The sequence below is a fragment of the Scyliorhinus torazame genome, chromosome 9 (assembly GCF_047496885.1).
Source record: "Scyliorhinus torazame isolate Kashiwa2021f chromosome 9, sScyTor2.1, whole genome shotgun sequence".
NCBI classification, from domain to species: Eukaryota; Metazoa; Chordata; class Chondrichthyes; order Carcharhiniformes; family Scyliorhinidae; genus Scyliorhinus; species Scyliorhinus torazame.
The window spans coordinates 264,422,810-264,438,784 of NC_092715.1; the positions used below are offsets into that span (position 1 = coordinate 264,422,810).

The window sequence follows — 15,975 nt, forward strand, 5'->3', positions numbered from 1 at the left end:
ATAGGCACAATTATCAGAAAGGTGCCAAGCCGATTAATCTACCCTGGCCAGCGTTGTGGGTGCAACACTTTTGAAACAAATGTGAGAGATTGCAGAAAGTCGAATTGTACTGAACAGAAATTAAAAATTCCGCTTTTTTTTTTTTCTTCGCTGGTTGAGCCAATTATGGATGAATTGCTACGAGTCCCAAAAAAAACATGTATACAGGCACGAAACGCCAACTCTGATTCTCTCTCCACAGACACTGCCAGACCTGCTGAGTGTTTCCAGTCTTTTTTGTTTTTATCTCGGGGTCCCCGGGTCTGCAGGATTTTACTTTTGCTTAACTCTCTCCCCGTGTGCGCGGCTCGGTCCGGGTTTACGTCAATCGCACGTGAAGCCAAGTGAAATGCTCACAATGACCGATTTTGTTTTGGAAATAAATCTAAAATTCACCATCCTTTCAACAACATTAGCTCCTGTAGTTACTGTTGCAGTTGCACTAAAATCTTACTCTTTCTCTGTTTCTCAGGCTCAGAAATCATGGATAGAGAGAGCGTTTTGCAAGAGAGAATGTGTCCATATAATACCAAGTACCAAAGACCACCATAGGTAATATATTTGTTGATTCAGCTAGTGCATTAAATACTTCTTGCTGTCGGCAGCAGAACCAGTTGCAATAAATGACTTTAACATTGTTTTAATTGTGGAAAACCTCAAATTGTAGACTCTTATACTTATGAAGTGGTCAATTCCTCTGTACCACAATTTCAATTGCTGATTTGTAGTGAGGGGGCTGAAAAAGCATTTGAGTGAATTTTTTTAATTCTCAAGCTTGTTTTCAGATATTGCCATGGCCTCCTCACTCGATCCCTGTGGTGGTATCGCCTCCAATTTTGAGATCGCTGTGCGCAGCACAGTGGCTAGCACAGTTGTTTCACAGCTCCAGGGTCCCAGGTTGGATTCCCGACTCGGGTCACTGTCTGTGCGGAGTCTGCACATTCCCCCCCCCCCCCCCCCCCCCCCCCCCCGTGTCAGCGTGGGTTTCCTCCGGGTGTTCCGGTTTCCTCCCACAGTCCAAAGGTGTGCAGGTTAGGTAGATTGGCCATGATAAATTGCTCTTAGTGTCCAAAAAGGTTATCTGGGGTTACTGGGTTATGGCGATAGGGTGGAGGTGTTGACCTTGGGTGGGGTGCTCTTTCCAAGAGCCGGTGCAGACGCGATGGGCCGAACGGCCTCCTTCTGCACTGTAAATTCTATGACCCTCCAATTCCGGCGTCCCTAATTTTCATCACACCACCATTGGGCGGACATGCTTTTAGCTGGCTGGGTGTTACGTCCAGAAATTTCCTTCCTAAATCTCTCCTCCTCCTCCTTTAGCATGCTCTTTAAAACCTCCTCCTTGTCCCCCCTCTGTGCGTGGCTCAGAGGCAAATTTTGTTTGGATTTTACTCCTGTGACGTGCCTGGGGACAGTTGTTATATAAATGCAAGTTGTTGATGTACAGCTGCTCTCAGTATCCCTGTCCCCTCCTATTCGCTAACTCCGGGGAAATCCAACGAAGGTAAGATTGAGATCTGCTCCAATAGTTCCATGGAGAGCGGTTGGGAGAGTCTGAAATATCTCCATCTCCTGTCATCCCCGCCGCCCCGCATGGGGTCAAGTCAGGAGGTAGGCCCTCGGCCTCTAGCCCGCCATCAGCTCAGTCCGATCCCCTGGATCAGAGATTGTTGGCGCTCTGTGGTGCATTGTCAACGGGATTCCTGGCCAATAAGTTGAAGTTTGCCAATTCTCCGCACCCCCTCCCCACCGCCCCATTTTCCATTCCGCCTCCCTCACCCCGCTGAAAATGGTAAAACCCAACCCGTAGAATTGTACAGCATAATCCTTCAAATGGAGCCTAGTCAGATTTTGCTTCTGTTTAAGGGAGAGTAAGGCATGTTGGGCTTTGTTTCCTCTGTGGCAGGTGTTGCTGTGGGCGACTAATGGGCCAACATGTCGGATTGCCCCCAGTTATTTCCATTAGTCAGAACGAAAGCATCGAGAGCAGTATCACGAAGAATGACTTTCACTCGGAGAAGTGGTCGATCAGCAAACACACGCAGCTCAGCCCAACGGACGCCTTCGGGACAATTGAATTTCAGGGAGGCGGGCACTCGAACAAAGCCATGGTAACCAGCCAACTTCTCATGTTCCCTAAAGACCCTGATGCGTGCGTCCTGAGGGGGCGTCAGTCTAGATGTGGCGCAAGAGTTAATTTGTTGACATTGGTTTAACTGGGTTGCAATCCGAGGGTCTGCCCCATCTTGGGTGGTGGCACTCTCCCTCCCCTCAGTCAGGAGATGTTTTTGTTTTGAGTCTGATGCCAAAGACTTCAACGTAAAACTCGCGCCTACATTTTCTGGTCCCATCCGTTGCAGGAATCGCCGTGGTTGGGGAAATTGAAATTAAGGGCCCCTGCAGACTATGGGTGGAATCATTGACACTTCCAAATGAGGCTTTTGCGGCCAATTAATGGCCATTCAAAGGGCCTCATTTTGCCACCTTTGGTATTAACCCAGTGGCAGATTTTTCTGGGGGGGAGGGGAAGGGATTCACCATATAGCATGGCCAACAAGCAAACCCAGGGTGAGGGCGACCCGTCACCTGATTAAGGGACGTGGTATTGGGAAAAGTTCCCGCTGAGAACCACCCGCGCTGCTGCTGACTGGCCTTGCCAACCCTCCAGGATTGGCCTGAAATCTCCAGGAATTGAAGATCAATACCCAGGACACTGCTGGATGCAACCCTGGAGAAATATCACTGGGGCATTAAAAAAACACTTTAAATTTTCTTCGAAACATTTCTCTTTGCCAGTTATAGAAATATTGAAAATGGGGATAAAAGGCTTTTTGATTGACATTATCCAATCAGGTAATGATTTTTTTTTGCTTTCCAATTAGCACGGGAAGGTGGTGAATCACAAGGTGGATATGTCAGGTGACTAATGGCTGGAGTGCGGCAAGTCAAGGTGACGAAACATCACAGTTGGCAATCCTACTGTTGACTCCCCTGCAGCCCTCTCCGGCCCTGACCCTCGCCCCGTGAACTTCCGCCATTCCTCAACGGAGTCCTGGGTAGGTGTCGTTCTGACTCCAGCCACTGACATCCCGGTGGCGCTGCCATTCGTCTGACTGTCACGTATTACTGACGGTCCTTCCCAGCTAGCACCTGGGATCCCCTCCAGTGGCACAAGATTCTGACCTGTATGTGGGGGCATCTGCTGCTTATGGACCCAGTAGTTATTTTCTTTCTCCGTAGCTTCTAAAGTTCTTAATAGACTCCGCATTGGTCACGAGGAGAAGGTGGAAATCACCAGGGCATCAGTCAAGCTGCTTACTCAGGGCATTGGCGATACCACACCTGGCGCACCGTAAGTTTGTTTTGGTCTCCTTATCTAAGGAAGGACATACTTTCCCAAGAGGGAGTGAAATGAAAGTTCCCTGGACTGGTTCCGGGATGAGGAGAATGTCTTGTATAAGTGTTCTGGAGCGTCCTGTTTGAGGGATATAAAATGTTGTCAGATGTTTGTCATGGTAAGTGCTGAGAAAATGTTTCCATCCAGCTGGGGGATCTAGGCCAAGGAGGTCATAGTGTCAGAGCAAGGGGTCAGTCATTTCAGAGAGAGATGATGAGGAATTTATTCACTCAGCGGGTCGTGAATCTTTGGAATTCTCTACCCCAGGGAGCTGTGGATTCTCGATTGGTGCGTATATTTACGACCGAGATCAATAGATGTTTGGGCATTAAGGGGGTTACGGAAATGGGGAGAATGCAGGAAGGTGAAGTTGAGTTAGAAGATCAGCCATCATCTTGTTGATTGGTGAAACAGGCTCGAAGGGCCAAATGGCCTCTTCTCCTGATCCTGGTTCTTAAAACAATTCACTGCAATCATCAATTGAGCACACAAATGACAAATGAGATAGGCTGGAATCTTCCCCAAAATGCGCAGAGCGTTGGCCCACGTGGGAAAGCCAGTGTGAAGCGCGCAGGCCACAGAGACAGCTTTTGGGGCCAGCTCCCCCACGGACACAGAGAACCCATTCCCCGCCCCCCACGGACATCGCGATCCTCCATTTTAATAAAGGCAACCCCTTCGTGGATATGGGGGAACATCTGCAATGGAGCTCCCCAGAGGGAGCCCTGGCAGTGTCCTCTGGGGAGGGCAGTACCAGGGGCACTATCAGAGCACCAGGGGGAAATACCCTGGCATGCCCCTCACCACCTGGAAGCCATACCTATCTGTGCGCCCCCGGCATGGTCATCTCAACTAGTTTTCATTTCTTTGGAAACTAGTAATGATTTGTACCGGCGTGATGTCACGCTGGTTGGGTGGGAAGATACTTTAAGAGTGGAGGTAGCGCCGTCGAGCCTGTTACTGTAACGTTAATGAATGCACTCAGGATCTCGCCTGATTATCTGATGACGTCACTGGCATGGGGTGGTGAAGATCTCATTTTGAGATCTTGCCGCACAAATCTCATTTTTGGCGAGATTTGACTCTCATTACGGGATTTGTGAACGCAGTCAACAGGGTGATTGGATCACACCCCATAGTGTTTATATCGCACCTTTCACACCCTGAGGACATCCCAGTGCGAGGTCAGAAAGCAGTGAAGACGAGAAAGATCCTCTTGTAACGGGTTTCTCCTCTTCTTCCCATTGCCGGTGTAGTATGTGCGTGTTTCGTTTGACACGAAGCCTGACCTCCTCTTGCACCTGATGACAAAGGAATGGCAACTGGACCTCCCCAAGCTCCTGATCTCCATCCACGGGGGCCTCCAGAACTTTGAACTCCAGCCTAAACTCAAGCAAGTGTTTGGAAAGGGTCTAATCAAAGCAGCAATGACGACGGGGGCTTGGATCTTTACTGGAGGTGTGAACACGGGTAAGCATTTGTTTTCTTTTTCTTTGCCAGGATTTAAATCCGAGTCTTGAATATCCACTGCACAGGTTTTACTGCCGTCTTGTTAAAAGGAGATTGTTACTCCACCGGTGGGCAACATCCCTCTACCTGTGATCGGAGCAGATCTTTAGTGCGATATAAGAACATAAGAACTAGGAGCAGGAGTAGGCCATCTGGCCCCTCGAGCCTGCTCCGCCATTCAATGAGATCATGGCTGATCTTTTGTGGACTCAGCTCCACTTTCCGGCCCGAACACCATAACCCTTAATCCCTTTATTCTTCAAAAAACTATCTATCTTTATCTTAAAAACATTTAATGAAGGAGCCTCTACTGCTTCACTGGGCAAGGAATTCCATAGATTCACAACCCTTTGGGTGAAGAAGTTCCTCCTAAACTCAGTCCTAAATCTACTTCCCCTTATTTTGAGGCTATGCCCCCTAGTTCTGCTTTCACCCGCCAGTGGAAACAACCTGCCCGCATCTATCCTATCGATTCCCTTCATAATCTTATATGTTTCTATAAGATCCCCCCTCATCCTTCTAAATTCCAACGAGTACAGTCCCAGTCTACTCAACCTCTCCTCGTAATCCAACCCCTTCAGCTCTGGGATTAACCTAGTGAATCTCCTCTGCACACCCTCCAGTGCCAGTACGTCCTTTCTCAAGTAAGGAGACCAAAACTGAACACAATACTCCAGGTGTGGCCTCACTAACACCTTATACAATTGCAGCATAACCTCCCTAGTCTTAAACTCCATCCCTCTAGCAATGAAGGACAAAATTCCATTTGCCTTCTTAATCACCTGTTGCACCTGAAAACCAACTTTCTGCGACTCATGCACGAGCACACCCAGGTCTCTCTGCACAGCAGCATGTTTTAATATTTTATCATTTAAATAATAATCCCTTTTGCCGTTATTGTTACCAAAATGGATAACCTCACATTTGTCAACATTGTATTCCATCTGCCAGACCCTAGCCCATTCACTTAGCCTGTCCAAATCCCTCTGCAGACTTCCAGTATCCTCTGCACTTTTTGCTTTACCACTTATCTTAGTGTTGTCTGCAAACTTGGACACATTGCCCTTGGTCCCCAACTCCAAATCATCTATGTAAATTGTGAAAAGTTGTGGGCCCAACACTGATCCCTGAGGGACACCACTAGCTACTGATTGCCAACCAGAGAAACACCCATTAATCCCCACTCTTTGCTTTCTATTAATTAACCAATCCTCTATCCATGCTCCTACTTTCCCCTTAATGCCATGCATCTTTATCTTATGCAACAACCTTTTGTGTGGCACCTTGTCAAAGGCTTTCTGGAAATCCAGATATACCACATCCATTGGCTCCCCGTTATCTACCGCACTATTAATGTCCTCAAAAAATTCCACTAAATTAGTGAGGCACGACCTGCCCTTTATGAACCCATGCTGCGTTTGTCCAATGGGACAATTTCCATCCAGATGCCTCGCTATTTCTTCCTTGATGATAGATTCCAGCATCTTCCCTACTACCGAAGTTAAGCTCACTGGCCTATAATTACCCACTTTCTGCCTACCTCCTTTTTTAAACAGTGGTGTCACGCTTGCTAATTTCCAATCCGCCGGGACCACCCCAGAGTCTAGTGAATTTTGGTAAATTATCACTAGTGCATTTGCAATTTCCCTAGCCATCTCTTTTAGCACTCTGGGATGCATTCCATCAGGGCCAGGAGACTTGTCTACCTTTAGCCCCATTAGCTTGCCCATCACTACCTCCTTGGTGATATCAATCCTCTCAAGGTCCTCACCTGTCATAGCCTCATTTCCATCAGTCACTGGCATGTTATTTGTGTCTTCCACTGTGAAGACCGACCCAAAAAACCTGTTCAGTTCCTCAGCCATTTCCTCATCTCCCATTATTAAATCTCCCTTCTCATCCTCTAAAGGACCAATATTTACCTTAGCCACTCTTTTTTGTTTTATGTATTTGTAGAAACTTTTACTATCTGTTTTTATATTCTGAGCAAGTTTACTCTCAATCTATCTTGCTCTTCTTTATAGCTTTTTTAGTAGCTTTCTGTTGCCCCCTAAAGATTTCCCAGTCCTCTAGTCTCCCACTGATCTTTGCTACTTTGTATGTTTTTTCCTTCAATTTGATACTCTCCCTTATTTCCTTAGATATCCACGGTCGATTGTCCCTCTTTTTACCGTCCTTCCTTTTTGTTGGTATAAACCTTTGCTGGGCACTGTGAAAAATCACTTGGAAGGTTCTCCACTGTTCCTCAACTGTTTCACCATAAAGTCTTTGCTCCCAGTCTACCTTAGCTAGTTCTTCTCTCATCCCATTGTAATCTCCTTTGTTTAAGCACAAAACACTAGTGCTTGATTTTACCTTCTCACCCTCCATCTGTATTTTAAATTCCACCATATTGTGATCGCTCCTTCCGAGAGGATCCCTAACTATGAGATCCTGAATCAATCCTGTCTCATTACACAGGACCAGATCTAGGACCGCTTGTTCCCTCGTAGGTTCCATTACATACTGTTCGAGGAAACTATCGCGGATACATTCTATAAACTCCTCCTCAAGGCTTCCTTGACCGACCTGGTTAAACCAATCGACATGTGTATTAAAATCCCCCATGATAACTGCTGTACCATTTCTACATGCATCTGTTATTTCTTTGTTTATTGCCTGCCCCACCATAATGTTACTATTTGGTGGCCTATAGATTACTCCTATCAGTGACTTTTTCGCCTTACTATTCCTGATTTCCACCCAAATGGATTCAACCTTATCCTCCATAGCACCGATGTCATCCCTTACTGTTGCCCGGATGTCATCCTTAAATAACAGAGCTACACCACCTCCCTTACCATCCACTCTGTCCTTCCCAAAAGTTTGATACCCTCGGATATTAAACTCCCAGTCGTGACCATCCTTTAACCATGTTTCAGTAATGGCCACTAAATCATAGTCATTCACGATGATTTGCGCCATCAACTCACTTACCTTATTCCGAATACTACGAGCATTCAGGTAAAATACACTTATGTTGGCTTTTTTACCTCTGTTCTTAATCTTAACACCTCGATCAGTAACCTCTCCTAAGTTATATTTCCTCTTAACCTTTCTCCTAATTTTCCTTGTCGTCGAACCCACATCTTCCTGTAACAACCTGCCGCATCGCTTACCATTAATGTTTTCACTTCCCGTTTTATTTCTTTTAGTATTCCTGGTCCTATTCACTGAGCTCCCCTCAGTCACTGTACCTTGTACTGTCGCCCTTTTTGATTTTTGACTATGGCTTCTCTGCCTTACACTTTCCCCCTTACTGCCTTTTATTTCTGTCCCTGTTTTACTACCTTCCAACTTCCTGCATCGGTTCCCATCTCCCTGCCACATTAGTTTAAACCCTCCCCAACAGCTCTAGCAAACAACCCCCCTAGGACATCGGTTCCAGTCCTGCCCAGGTGCAGACCGTCCGGTTTGTACTGGTCCCACCTCCCCCAGAATCGGTTCCAATGTCCCAGGAATTTGAATCCCTCCCTCTTGCACCATCTCTCGAGCCACGTATTCATCCTGTCTATCCTGACATTCCTACTCTGACTAGCTCGTGGCACTGGTAGCAATCCTGAGATTACTACCTTTTGAGGTCCTACTTTTTAGTTTAACTCCTAGCTCCCTAAATTCAGCTTGTAGGACCTTGTCCCGTTGTTTACCTATATCGTTGGTGCCTACGTGCACCACGACAGCTGGCTGTTCACCCCCCCCCCCCCCCCCAGAATGTCCTGCAGCCGCTCCGAGACATCCTTGACCCTTGCACCAGGGAGGCAACATACCATCCTGGAGTCTCGATTTCGTCCGCAGAACCGCCTGTCTATTCCCCTTACAATTGAGTCCCCTATCACTATAGCCCTGCCATTCTTCTTCCTGCCCAGCTGTGCAGCAGAGCCAGCCACGGTGCCATGAATCTGGCTGCTGCCGCCTTCCCCTGGCGAGCCATCTCCCTCAACAGTATCCAAAGCGGTATATCTGTTTTGCAGGGAGATGACCGCAGAGGACACCTGCACTGCCTTCCTACTCTTGCTCTGTCTTTTGGTCACCCATTTACTATCTCCCTCATTACCTTTCACCTGCGGTGTGACCAACTCGCTAAACGTGCTATCCACGACGTCCTCAGCATCGCGGACGCTCCAAAGTGAGTCCATCCGCAGCTCCAGAGCCGTCAAGTGGTCTAACAGGAGCTGCAACTGGACACACGTCCTGCACGTGAAGGAGCCATGTATTCCATTCGCTCCGTTTTTCTTTTTCATTCCCTGCGTCTGCTGTTGACTTTGTCCCTGGTCTTTGCTCTCTCCAGCCCCAGCCCCGGGTTTTCGCGCCCACTCCATTTTTTTCATTTTGCCACTGTTCCCTTTCCTAGTTATTTTTATGCGTTTACAGGACCTCTAGCAAGGCCAGCATTTGTTGTCCATCCCTAATTGAACTTTAAGAGCGTGATGGTGAGCCAGCATTTTGAACCACTGCAGCCCGTGTGGTGGAGGGACAACCCACAGTGCTGTTGGGAAGATGTATTTTGCATCCTTCGTCATGGTCGAGGACACCCCAAGAATTACATAGAATTTACAGTGCAGAAGGAGGCCATTCGGCCCGTCGAGTCTACACTGGCTCTTGGAAAGAGCACCCTACCCAAGGTCAACACCTCCACCCTATCCCCATAACTCAGTAACCCCACCCAACACTAAGGGCAAATTTGGACACTAAGGGCAACGTAGCATGGCCAATCCACCTAACCTGCACATCTTCGGACTGTGGGAGGAAACCAGAGCACCCGGAGGAAACCCACGCAGACACTGAGAACGTGCAGACTCCGCACAGACAGTCACCCAAGCCAGGAATCGAACCTGGGACCCTGGAGCTGTGAAGCAATTGTGCTAACCACTATGCTACCGTGCTGCTCTACAATTGTAGAGAATCAAGGACAAAAGGGAGGGAGGGACTTATCACTGGGGGGGGAAACTGGAAAAGCTGACAAATGCTCCCAGGCCTGATCGGAATTCCAAGCAGCTTCACCATTGTGTAGCATCGTGGCATCTGCTACAATCTGGCAACCAACTGGTGGGCAAGGCTACAAACTCTGTCCAGCCTGATAACCGACACACAAGGAAGGGGGAGGTTTGACCACTGCGACGTGCAGGTGTCCTATCCCAGTTCGCAAGTCAACTGTTTCCAGTTAATGACAACTGTCGACCACAAAGTCAGCTGGCCCAAACCCTATCTCCAACTGGACGATTGGGGAACTCGACTGATTTTCTTTTGGTGTCTCCAGTTGTGTTGGTTTGTCCCACTGGTTATAGTGGAGACAGCAGTGCTAACCACTGTTGGAGTTGCACTTCTTTTCCTGGTCATATCTCCCTGATGCTCTTTCTTTTGTCCCTTATTCATTTCATCGCAACGTTTACCAAGCGCTATGCATGTGTCCAATTATCTGGCTAAACCTATCTCAGTCCTGTCCCCTGCTTACACGTCACCGCATTTTCCTTATTACTGAAGTATAACAACACTGTACAGAATGGCTAGTTTGGGATTAAGTCAGTGGCCAAGAATTTCCTGCAAAGGTTTGGCACGACCATGGCAAAAGAGTGAATTTGCACCTTTTTTTCAACCAGAAAGCAATTTGCATGTAACTGATTTTCAAAACATCAATATTGGATACAAGTTTCCTGGAATGTTTGCTCCACTCCTGAGACTCAACTGTTGCATTAATGTAGACACTCCCCTGCCGCCTGCTCCACTAAGCAAAATACCAAAGAACGCTAATTTCCTGTACTTCTGCCTAAACTTCTAGGCTTAGCAGAATCCATTGTCATTCTTCCTGCCATCTTTTCGAAGGTCTATTTAATACTTCCCCCTTACTGAGACACACCGTATTTTCCAGCTCCTTGTATCAGGATCTGTTAACGTTAGAAAGATAAAAGCTCCCAGATTTGCATTTATTAAACATGCTGTGCTCAGCATACATGAATGATGCTTTGAATCAAACTTTAATTTCCATATGATTAGGATTGAGAGGGCCTTCAAGAAGGGAGAGCGCAGATGTTGAGCTCTTTCCTGGGGCGACCATTGTTTATCCTTCTCTCCACTCACTCTATGCCAGTTTTATCTGTTCCTCAGGAGATTTGGGCATTAATTTCTGTGGGCAAGATCAGTGTAGAAATCAGTGTAAATATCAGCGCCATTTCTGCCTAAGTGCGGCTCAGGAAATAATACAATCAAATAAAAGCGCCACTTAGAACAGTTGCTCTCTATAGCTGATATCTGAAGTGCTGTCCCTGGGAAGAGACTTTAGAGTCTGGATTCTCCAGTTCCTCAGTCGCGTGTTACTCAACGGCGCACCGTTCGCTGCCAGTGGGATTCTGCACTCCTGCCGCTTGTCGACGGGATTTCCCATTGAAGGCATCCCACTCCGCTGGGAAACCCGTGGGCGGGTGTGCACTGCTGGTGGGGAAAAATGAATGGCAACAGCCAGAGAATTCCGGCCTCCGGGAGAAAGATTTTGACAGTATATAATAATTTTTAAAATGGTATTTCAGCAATTGAATCCCAACATGAGGTGCACTGAGTTAATGGGAAAAATCTTGGATAATTATAAATGGATTTTTAAGTGTCTTGAGTTCCAAGGGCCAGACCTGCACACCAAAATCTCAACTTTGACCAGGTTGTTGATTATCTCTCCTAGCTGTGTGGCCCGATGCTGAATTTTGGCCAAAAACAATCTCATGGGAAGCGCCTAGGGCTGCTCTACTATGTTAAAGGCGCTTTATAAATGCAAGTTGTCATTGGAATTGATACAAGAGATAATTGCCGATACGAGGACTCCGTTGCGCCAATAAGCTCAGATGGTGCTGCAATGATTTGATGGGTTTATTTGTAGGGGTAATTCGCCATGTTGGAGATGCACTGAAGGACCATGCCTCAAAGTCCAGAGGGAGGATCTGCATCATAGGCATCGCTCCATGGGGAATCGTGGAGAATCAAGAGGATCTGATTGGGAAGGATGTAGGTATCTTGTGTCTTAACTTCGTCGTTAGTGTAACTGAAAGTATTACAATGAGAAAACCCCTGTCTTAATATAAGAAACTGTGTAATCGCATTGTTAAGGTTAAGGGTGAACGGGTAATTGGCATTAATTGATTAATAGTCTGAGCACCTATAAACTGGGGCAGCCCCACACTCCTGGCCTTTGGTCATCCGGTGCGGAGGATGGGAGGGGAGGAGAGGTAGACCTCTGTAGACATAGACATAGACATAGAATTTACAGTGCAGAAGGAGGCCATTCGGCCCATCGAGTCTGCACCGGCTCTTGGAAAGAGCACCCTACCGAAGGTCCAAACCTCCACCCTATCCCCATAACCCAGTAACCCCACCTAATCCCCATAACCCAGTAACCCCACCCTACGGGCAATTTTGCACACTATGGGCAATTTAGCATGGCCAATCCACCTAACCCGCACATCTTTGGACTGTGGGAGGAAACCGGAGAACCCGGAGGAAACCCACGCACACACGGGGAGAACGTGCAAACTCCGCACAGACAGTGACCCAAGCCGGAATCGAACCTGGGACCCTGGAGCTGTGAAGCAATTGTGCTAACCACCATGCTACCGTGCTGCCCCGAATCATAAGCCGACCTGGCCAAGATGGCCATTAACAGACCCAGGCGACAAAGAGGGTTAACTGGGTTGTCTGTAGCCGGGTGGCATTGGAGAGGGAGCACGCAGTGTCCACCAGAATGCTTCAGGCCTTCATGACTGGTGGGGGCTGGGGTGCATCACCACCCCCGGTAATGACACTTTGTTTTGGAATTTGTAAGTTTCCTTTGACTTTTTGTTACAATGCCCCACTAGGGGCTTCCACCCTCTCCTGTTAGTTCAATTTATTGATTTTTGGTTTATATTAAGATTACAAATAGGGGAGGGGTCGCCATCCCCATCCATTAGTTAACTTGTGTTGACCATTTGTTTTCTTAAAAGAGACTATAAATAGGGGACATCCATGACCGGTGGGCGCTGCGGGGTTTGCGGCGCAACATCACCCCAGGAATGACTTTTCAATTTAATTAGTTAAGTTTCCGTTTCTGTGTTTTATTTTAGTCACATTGCCGCACCAGCGGATGTCACCCTTGTTGGTTTTGTTTAATTTATTGACAGATGTTTTTATTGATTATTAAGTGGGGGAATTCCCCACCGTTCATTAGTTTATTTCATTGATAATTTGTTTTATTTTAAATGAGTATAAATGGGGGACAGCTGGGACACTGGGGAAGTGAGTGCTGTGAGGCTGATCGGGATCAAGCTAATCTCTCGGCAAAGAAAAGCTCAATGCCTTGATTTCGACTTCAACCAGTTTGGATGTTATTAACACCAGTACTAAAAGCCCATCTTGGGGCAATGTCATTGTGTCCAAATAGATCCTTAGCCTATTCTGGACGTACAGCTATTCTGGACCAGTTTTTACTGTATATGCTTAAAAACCCATACAAAATGAGTGAATTAATACAACTCCTGCAGAGAAAAGAATATTCCTCTGTGATTAAAATTAGCAAAGGATAAATTGGATTTTGTGCAATCTTGTTGAAACACTTTCGGTCAAGAAATCTCACCTTGAATAAAGCTAAATTGAATTCGTTTTTTAAAAAAAACATAATCCCAAGGTCACGGAGCTCTGCATTGAAATTACCATTTTAATGTTTTATGAAACATACCCCCATTTCCAGAAATTCAATTGGTGCACATGTTTTTGTGTCAGGAACTCTTATCCTGAATCAGCTAGCAAAAATGTCTAAGGACAAAAATGTGCTTCTGTTTTGCTTGCGGAAGATTTCTTAGTAAGTAGACTTGGCGCACAGAATATCACAATTTGCCTTGCTACAATAAAATCGCCACAATCCTGATTTCTATTGAGATATTGAGGACGTGTGCCTTTGATACTGATTGACTGGATTGTAACCCCAGGTCCAAAGGTCTGAAAGTCCTACCTGAACTTGACACCGTGAGTAAGTTATCTATTTATGACTGTACAATAATGACCAGCAGGAATATACCAAGTTAAAATGATGTATATGTCTCTAATCTTTCTTCTAACATACTCACTGCTAAAGACATACAATAATGCACAGGGTAGTTCTTTGCTTTGATGCAAACTATTTTAAGATATTGCCGCTTGCCTTGTCCTCACCATGTCAAAGTGAAAAAACAGGTGTTAGAATCAGGATTTAGGGGTGGCGCAGTGGTTAGCACTGCTGCCTATGCGCTGAGGACCCGGGTTCGATCCCGGCCCTGGGTCACTGTCCGTGTGGAGTTTGCACATTCTCCCCATATCTGCGTGGATTTCACCCCCACAACGCAAATGTGCAGGGTAGGTGGATTGGCTGCGCTAAATTGCCCCTTAATTGGAAAAATAAATAATTGGGTACTCTAACATATTTTTTAAAAAAAGAATTTGGATATAAACGAGAAACACCTATCTTTGGCATCTCAACATGGACTTGGATTGGTTCCTGATACATTGGCTCCTGACCCAGCTACGCATAGAATTGAAATCTTTCTTCCATTTTCCGCAACTCAACCCACCCTGCCTCTGTAATCCCCTCCAGAGGGCAACCCTCTGGGATATTTGAGTTCCTCTGATTCGGGCCTCTTGAGCATTCCGCATTTTAATTGACCCACCATTGTTGACCGACCATATGTGCAGCTACCTGGGGCCTAACCTCTGGCCTTCCCCTTCCCTCCCTCAACCTTTCTTTCTCTTTACTTCCTTCTCCTTTGATGTTCCCTACAAACGTACCTCTCTGACCAAGCTTTTGGTCATCTGTGCTGATGGCCGGAATTCTCTGGCCATTTGCTAGCAGCGGGATTCCCTGGTCCTGCTGGGCGGGGGTGGCTTCCGTGGGAGTTCCCATTGGCAATGGCGGGAGCAAAGAATCTGCGGCCAAGAAATGTGCGGCTGGGAGGCCAGAGAATCCCGCCTATTATCTCTGCCGTGTGGCTCAGTGCCAGATTATGTTTAATAATGCTCTTGTGAAGCACCTTGCACATGTTGCTATGTCAGAGGCGCTAAGTAAACACGAGTTGTTGGTTATCGTGTCTTCACACAGGTGGTGCGACCATATCAAACGATGTCCAACCCCTTGAGCAAGCTGACTGTGTTGAACAGCATGCATTCACACTTCATACTGGCAGACAACGGCACGACAGGGAAATACGGAGCAGAGGTGAAGCTACGGAGACAACTGGAGAAGCACATTTCCCTGCAGAAGATTAACACCAGTGAGTACTTCAAAGAGGAGACCGATTTTTAGAAAACGCTCTAGCAGAGGCTGCTAACGGTTCTCTTCAGCTGTTGTGCAGCCATTCGTGGTTAACTTGGTGCCTTGGTCATCTATGTTTACAAATCTGGCCGTGGCCCTCGCCCTCTTCCCAATCTCTGTAACCCTCATCAGCTCTAAAGCCATCCAGGATCTCTGCCAACCTCCAATTCTGACCTCTTTCCTATCCCTGATTTTCATCTCCCCACAATTGGCAGACATGCCTTCAGCTATATAGATCCTAAACTTTGGAATGCCTTCCCGACAGCTCTCTGCCTCCCTCTCTTCTTTTATTGATTGATTGATTGACATGTAGCGAAGTACAATGAAAAGCATTTTTCTGTGGCCAAGAGAATGTACACAGTAGACAAAAAGAATAATCAACATTGACAAATAGTGATTGGTTACAGTGCGGAACAAGGGGCCAAACAAAGCAAATATATGAGCAAGAGGAACATAGGACGTCGTGATTAGTGTTCTTACAGGGAACAGATCAGTCCGAGGGGGAGTGGTTGAGGAGTCTAGTAGCTGTGGGGAAGAAGCTGTTCCTATGTCTGGATGTGCGGGTCTTCAGACTTCCGTACCTTCCTTACATGTCCTTTCAACCCTATCTCTTGGACCAAGCGATAGGCACTTTGTGATGTCTTACCACAGTAAATGCATGAAGATTCCCTTGTACACTTCTGTTACAAAATTC

At 46.7% G+C, this 15,975-nt stretch overlaps 1 protein-coding gene across 8 annotated transcripts in view; it reads left to right on the plus strand.

The window, feature by feature from the left end:
- Positions 1-15,975, plus strand: part of trpm3 (transient receptor potential cation channel, subfamily M, member 3) — a 416,706-nt gene that overhangs the window by 269,642 nt on the left and 131,089 nt on the right. For all 8 annotated transcript variants that reach the window (XM_072517384.1, XM_072517386.1, XM_072517382.1 and 5 more), the window contains 5 exons: positions 512-591; positions 1,946-2,150; positions 4,693-4,906; positions 11,847-11,971; positions 15,069-15,240. In XM_072517384.1, coding sequence (XP_072373485.1) covers positions 512-591; positions 1,946-2,150; positions 4,693-4,906; positions 11,847-11,971; positions 15,069-15,240 — 796 coding nt within the window. The remainder of the gene's footprint in view (positions 1-511; positions 592-1,945; positions 2,151-4,692; positions 4,907-11,846; positions 11,972-15,068; positions 15,241-15,975) is intronic.